At 40.7% G+C, this 7,363-nt stretch overlaps 1 protein-coding gene across 7 annotated transcripts; it reads right to left on the bottom strand.

Annotated features, from left to right (window-relative positions):
- Positions 1-1,965: 1,965 nt before the first annotated feature.
- On the bottom strand, positions 1,966-7,148 carry LOC115750914 (geranylgeranyl transferase type-2 subunit beta 1-like). 7 transcript variants are annotated; one of them, XM_048281892.1, is made up of 10 exons: positions 6,964-7,148; positions 5,841-6,785; positions 5,573-5,723; positions 5,178-5,294; positions 4,780-4,846; positions 4,535-4,683; positions 3,153-3,286; positions 2,973-3,071; positions 2,773-2,848; positions 1,966-2,406 (listed from the first exon to the last, which is right to left on the bottom strand). In XM_048281892.1, exons 2-10 carry the CDS (start codon positions 5,892-5,894, stop codon positions 2,303-2,305), a joined length of 951 nt encoding a protein of 316 aa, XP_048137849.1. In that variant the 5' UTR covers positions 5,895-6,785; positions 6,964-7,148; the 3' UTR covers positions 1,966-2,302. The 7 variants fall into 7 exon arrangements, with proteins under 7 accessions (XP_048137849.1, XP_030544402.1, XP_030544407.1 ...); XM_030688542.2 differs by having other exon boundaries at positions 5,841-5,894; XM_030688547.2 differs by lacking the exon at positions 6,964-7,148 and having other exon boundaries at positions 5,841-5,894; positions 6,521-6,951.
- Between the last annotated feature and the right edge of the window lie 215 nt (positions 7,149-7,363).

Raw genomic sequence — 7,363 nt, 5'->3', positions numbered from 1 at the left:
GCGCACATCGTCACCCACCTACAGATAGTCTTGCAATAAAGTTTGCATGCTCTTTAGTTTACTTCTCTACACGTTGTAACGAAAAAGATGCAGGACTCTTTCTTTCTCTAGCCATCTCCCACCTGCGGATCTGCTCTTGTTACCTAGTACTAGACGTGAAAATATCCTCTTGAGGAGGCAAATGAGATCCAAAAGATTTAAATTCAGGATATTCTGCTCCCGATATCATGGAAAAAAATATCAAAGAGGTCCTAAACCTATTACACTTTTGTTAATTTAGTCTTAAACCTTTTAATTTTACTAATTCAGTCCTAACCCTTTTGCATCGGTGCCTATTTAGTCCTAAACATTTTTTTTGGGTCGATTCAATCATAAAACCTTTTGCATTCATGCTAATTCGATCCGTTTGACCAACTTTGACCGGTCGGCGGCGACGTAGATGCCGATCAACGCCGACAGGGCAATATTCAACGCCGACAGTACAATGTAGAAATTTGTACTTTATTCCAATTGAAAAAGTGCCCGCTCCGACAATGTCGGGTTTCTCGTTCGGATCCTCCGTTGGGTCCTCCTTCGCCGCCCTCTCCTCCTCCGCTTCTCTCTCCCCCTTCGCCGCCGCCTCCAACCCTAGCTCCTCCGGTCCTAGACTTTTTTTTTTGTCCATTCAATCATAAAATCTTTTGCATTCATACTAATTCGGTCCATTCGGTCAACTTTGACTAGTTGGCGCTGATACAGATGCCAATCAACACTGGCAGGACAATATTGAAAAATATTTTTTTTGAATTTTTTTTACTTTCAATTTTATTTTCGTGGATCTTCTTCCAGCTGCTTCTCCTTGACCTCCCATCATCACGCCTTTTTTTTTTATTATAAATTTTTGTTCATCTTCTTCCGCCCAGCCATGGCGTCAGATCTTCTTCCTCCAGCTTCTCTTTTTGACCTCCCATCATCTCGCCGGTGCAGATGGTGTGGAGCTCGCGTGTGGTGGGAACAAATTGGATTCCCATTCACATCTGCAGCTCACGTACTTTATTCCAATTGAATTTAGCCCTAATTTTTTTTCGAGCGTTTCATTCCCGAGCGTCCAAGTCAGTTGCAGAGAAGAGAGATGAATAGCTCTGCTGTGAAGCGTGAGCCCTAAAGAGCTCGAAAAGATCATGCACATCTGATATTTTCCCCGATCGACAACTAGCTGGAGGAGAAGGCTGACGAGGCTCGACCTCGCTGGCCACTGGATCCGCCGCCGCCGGGCGAGCTCGGTATATATATATATATTCACACAAAAATTTGAATTATTCGAAATAATTGAATGTTGCCTACGATAAAAGAACCGTGGGTAGGGTGAAAGCTAGGAAATTTTTGTTGATTTACCACTCCATAATCGTGGTCGAGCAAATTTCCGCCGGGGGCACGTTGGAAATGGTGCTTCTTTTTGTGCTCTCAAGCAAGACATAGCGTAGAGTGGGAGAAAGAGACAAAGGGTCGCCATTGAACCCGATGATGTATTTCTGCATCGTTCGGTCTCCGATTGGATCGATGATTATTGCTGGCTGCTTCTACTCGGCTCCTTCTACAAGCATTTTCATTTTCTCAAGAAAATTCAGAGCCATTTCATACCCAAAAAAATAAATTAAAAAAACCTGTTTCCTAGTTTCTTGTCTAGGCATGACATCCCGACGAATGTCATTGCTTCGCATGCCCATCCTTCCTCATGGCTATCGGTCAATGAAATGATTCCTTAACTAGCTTTTCTGTCCTCCATCTTTCCATGTTCTTCCACACGAAAGCCTCGCCTATGCAAAGCGCAGCAATCGTGCACGATTCATGGATCACCCTTGTGTTAATCTGTGCATCATCACCTACCTATAAAAGTCTTGCAATATTGTTGTCATGCGCCGAGTTCATTTCTATACTTTGCGAGGAAAAAGATGTAAGGACTGATGGATCTATGAGGTATCATTGTTAGGCTCGAGCATACAAAAATCAGACGCCTTGAATCTTCTACTACTAGAGACACAATACTTTCTACAGTAGGAAGCATGCCCAAGCTCCAATACCAGAGGAAATCCACGAACTATGCGGCGTCATATAAGTAATCACGTTTGCTTTAATGAGAAAAATCTAGGAACCATCATAATTAATCCAAATTGCCGTTTTAAGCAAAATTTGCATCTTTCTCTGCTCTCTCTCGCCATCTCCCACCTGCAGATCTGCTATTATCCTGACGTCCCACAAAGTAGAACCTTATGGAGTTGAAATATCATCACATTGTAAAGTTTTAAGTTCGCAGTCCAGACTGTCAGGTTGAACATCTGCCGAAGAAAATCCTATTGACTACATTGACCGGCAAGGCATACGCTGGATCTATGGCTTTAACTCCTGGATACTCAAGAAGCGAAAGACCTGAAAACACCCACCAAGCGGAAAAGAGATTTAACCAGCGATGTGCCACGAGATAACTCCAGTGGAGGAAAGTATATCGAGAGGCATGAAACAAACCCCGACCCAACAAAAGAAGAGAAGAACAAAGAAGGGAAACAAGGAACAGAAAAGCAAGAGGGAGAAAACAACCGAGATGACAAGAAGAATTAAGCGTTCATTAGGATAGCCTATATCAGCTAATATTTGCACTCTTGACCAAATAAAACTTCCTAATCTTCTTCCTTAACAGGAGCATTGAGTTCAATTGCAGGTAATGGGGGTTCTAACACACATGATATCGCATTGAGAGATTGCAAAGGTTCATGCCAAGATCTATTTATTAATTACCTGCCACTCCAAAATACGTATGGTACACATCTACGGCATCATCTGGTCTATCAGATATTCCACCCTTTTCAGTGTCCTGGAATCAGAGAGCCACCAGATCAAAAGAGTTCTCTGAAAATGAAAAGATAAGACAGGAACTGTATATCCTGAAAAATTTCTAGTTCTGTATGCATCCTAGGATGGACATTCAAATAAATAACCTGACAGTCCAATATGTATTTGATGAGTTTTTCTTTGTCAATCCAGTGAACTCTGTCAATCATAACCAAGCTAGACAGGACCCACCAGGAGTAGCAGACCTGTAATAGTGCAACAAGATGAGTACAGACTCGACAAGAATATTAACGTGCAATAGCTTAAACATTAGTTCTGGTGCACACATCAGGAAGTTTCTCTGGGCGGCCATTCAACCCTCCGGACTTGACTTGGCGCTCACATAACCACCAGCCGAGAATGTCCTTGTCAATGTGATGGAGTGAGCCCGTGATAGCCAGAGCACCCACACAACAAAATACTGCAGGAATGGCTTCGTGAGTCTCTCTTTGATTCTTATGCTTAGATCCACAAAGATAAAAGTGAAAATCAAATACAAAGGGAATCTCTAAGGGGTTTCGCCACTGACTTCCTTTTTCAGCCTACAGGCTTCTCCAAGTAAAAGCAAGTAGGAGAATAAAAACCGGGAGCTGCTTTCTTTATTTTCCACCTTTTGCTTCTAGGTTTTCAATTGAGAGAATCCATGTAAAAAGTGACATGTTTTATATGCTATAGGGTGACCATCTACAAATACGACCCACAAACATTTTTACATTATGCCGAGTAAAGGTTGTAGAAACCAATTGCACAATTATGACTTCAATTACTAAATATGAGAAAAGTCACAACCATATTAAGATGCAAAAGCCACAGCTAAAGTTAATTTGAAATTGACCCTGACTGTTGAGGAGCACCAAAAGCGCCCATCAACTTGACATGAAAAAGGACAATAAAACTCAATCAATTTTCCACTTGCCATCTCTCTCTTAAACAAGTAATCAGGCAGCTAATTTTCCTTAAAACTCTATATACACTATTCTCTGACCCGTGGTTTTCAAATTGCCATCTCTCCTCCACTCCTATCAGTCTCATGCTGCTATGCTCCATCCCCTGTGGAGACAAGACGTATTCTGTAGCAGACAATCATGGATTGCCACCATTTCAAAGGAAAAGCCACTGAACTTATTTGGGAGTCAAGTCCAAGCCAGCTTGTCCATTTTTAAAAACTCCTATAAAAATGAATTCCACCTATTCTTAGCTACTGCCCTGCACATATAATCATTGACCAAAGCCCAGGTTTTCATCTCTCTCTCTAAACAACCCATAAGATGGTTGGCTGGAAAGTGAGATATAATTGTTCAAGTCTGACATAGTACATCAATAGAAGCAGGAGATATGCAAAACCAGATGAGCATCAAGAAATGCGTCTAAATAATTTTGTCAGATAAGCTAAAGGTACTGCTGAGCTTCCAAGTATAATGGAGGAGCAGATAGATTTATCATTGTGTGATTGAAATGTTGCAAGTGATTATAAGATTCAAAATTAAGCAAACGAAAAGCACTTCAAACATTCTCTTGACCACCTAGAACAGAATTTATTTTGATGATAGAACAGTATTTCTCAACCACAGAAAGAGGCTACCCTATGCATACACAAATATTTGACTCCCAAAGCACCTATAAGAAATTAAAATCCACAAAAAAGTTCCAGCATAAGGTTACTACATACTTTGCGATGCGTGGGATTCTCCACCAGGAGTGCAACCAAACCCGCCATCCATAGTTTTGCAACTCACAACGTACTTCACAGCCTTCTCCACATCCATCGAATCCAAGCGTCGTAGTATTGAAAGACAGCATATGGCAATGTACGAGAATCTTTGAAGAGAAAAAAATTGCGAAATGAATTTTGAGTGCTTGAGTGACATCCTTAAGAAGCAAGAAAATATCAAAGGTCAATGACAAGGACGATACCGAGAATCAACTTCTCCCCATATATCCCCGGAAAAGGATCCATCTTCTTTTTGCAGTGATGTGACATCTGAGTTTTAAGTATAGGCACAACATTATAAAAACTTTCACGCCAGAAATTATCCCACAGTAAGATATCAATCTCAGAGAAAGCTTCCTCATTTATGTTTGGCTGGCAATATATAGACAAAGCATTAAGATTAACAAAAGCTCTATAACATCCAAAAGTAGACGAACTTGTTGACCACTTCAAAAGAAGCACAGACAGTAAGGATTCACCAGTTCGTCCTCTATAAATTACTACATGACATCCAGAACTGAAAAGCAGAACAACATGAACTCTTCATCCATGACAAGAGTACATAATATAGAATGCATTATTCCCAAGGAATGAAGGATACAACTAGTCACCTTATCGATATCAAGAACATCTAACATGTCAAAAAGGGCCAAAACTTGAACAGCACTGAGTGTATACAGCAGATGCGGATCATGCCCAATGTTTCCACCAAAGCCGCCTGCAAAAAGAGCCCCGACAGGTGCTCAGACTTGTTCTTTGAACAAGAGTTCTAAAGAGAATACAGCAACACCACCATTCATCGCTCGTAATACACTGTCATTAATAGATGGAGTCACGGTATCCTAGCCCCAAAAAAGGAAAGTTTAAACAGATAAGTAGCTCAAGTTTGGGACTATACTAAAAGATGAACTACTTAAGATGTTAGTTCTGTTAGGCGCGTCTTTATTGTGGGTAAGCACAAGAAAGAAGCCAAGAGATCTACAGATTCGTACAAACCAGACTTGTGTTGGCATTTCATGATCCATGAAACAACGTCTTCTGTATCCACAGTGTCAAGTTTTCCAAGAAGATCCAGTGTGCCCAGTCCCCAATACGCTCCATTCACTCTCAAATGCTCCATAAGCACAGAATGGAAATCATCTTTCCTCTGACCACAAGATGACCAAAACACCAAATCAGTAAAACACTGAAAGTGGATAGCAGATCTCAATGTGCATTTATATAGATATATAGGAAACACAAGAAGGGGGTTGTATATTGATACCCTTTCAACTGATAATACGTACTCGACATGTTTATTGCCAACAAGCTCCCCCATCTGTCAATATTCAGACAGAAATTTTAAGATGCAACATTACAATTCCATACCTCAAGGGCAAGAGTTCATATCCCTAATTAGAATTTACTTCCAGTAGCATCAAAATCAAACACATGGATTCAGTCACAACATCATTTGAACCTTAGCATCTGCTCCTTTAAGTCGCAGATATTAAAAAAATACACGTCTCCAAAGCCAAACCAGCAAAAGGAAGCAACAATATATTTCTGACCTAATGTTCTCTTAGATTTTAAGATTCTATGCCCACAAATATATCCCATGCGAATCTCATTCAGCTGATAAGCTTCAGTTTGATCTTTACAGTTTTCCTGATGCTCACAGTAAGGAGAAAAAGAGCAGACAAAGAAACATCGACAACCTCTCTAACTACCCAAAGCTAGAATTTTTAGATGCTAATTTGCACAAAAGCCTTAAGTGAATTTCTCGAGAAAGAAGTTGCGTCCAAAATTGAACCCTAAACATATTTCCAGCACCATTTCTTACACACAGGCATTCATAAATCAATTGAGCTCTACATGAGAGATATCCTGAATGTAAAATGTAACAATTTAATGGACAGTATCATAACCTAAAAGCACAAAAATAAGGGGGAAAGGAGTGGCAACCACTATTCAAGCCAAGAATCATAATCTAGTCATGTCAAGTAACCAGAATCCCCAAACAACTGTTGAACTGTAAATTTTCTCATGGCTGAAAGAACACAAGAAGATAACGGAGAGTAGGGCAAATGTGACTATGTGAGTGAGTGAGTGCTTATCGAGTCAAAGCACGGGAAATATTTGCGGGAAGTCCTCAGGGGATTTCATCAACCAGTTAGAGTACAATATCTTGTTGACACAAACACCCGATCCCGCCTACGGAGTGTAGCTTCTGTCCCACGAACCAAGAAGCCCAATCACTTTACGCAGTCAATTCACTTGATCAAAGCGACCCACGAATCAAGGAAACTGTCCAAACAGATTGTTTCCACGATCAATAACAAGAAGGGTGCTTTGGATAACGAACGCTGAGGAAGATGGAATGCTGGTGAGCGAAATCAAGAACTTACCTATCAAAGCGACCGGCTCCCTGGCAATGGCCCTTGATAAACTGATCGTCTCACGTAAAAAAATGGACTCTTTTAGAACTCACGAGCTTTACAGTCAGTCCTGTTTGCTTAGCCGCGAAGCGAAGCCCACCTCCACTTCCCCTCGACTTTGAATTTTCTGAACTGGTTTGCCTGAAGTCTTCCAAAGTGTAGCCTGTGTCGACGGAGTCAGAGCTACATAGCATTTGATATTAATTACGGCGTCCGAGGATGCAAATGACAACACTTTTTGGAGGCAATTTCTGCTTTAGAAGTACCTTTGAAGTAAAAAGTCCGTTTAGTTGTCCAATTTCTAAAGCAGAATATATTTAATTATGCAATTTTATTTTTCGATGTTTCAGAAATAATTTTGGAGTCACTT

Source organism: Rhodamnia argentea, chromosome 7 (genome assembly GCF_020921035.1).
Source record: "Rhodamnia argentea isolate NSW1041297 chromosome 7, ASM2092103v1, whole genome shotgun sequence".
Classification (NCBI taxonomy): domain Eukaryota; kingdom Viridiplantae; phylum Streptophyta; class Magnoliopsida; order Myrtales; family Myrtaceae; genus Rhodamnia; species Rhodamnia argentea.
This window is presented reverse-complemented; position numbering and strand designations above follow the sequence as displayed.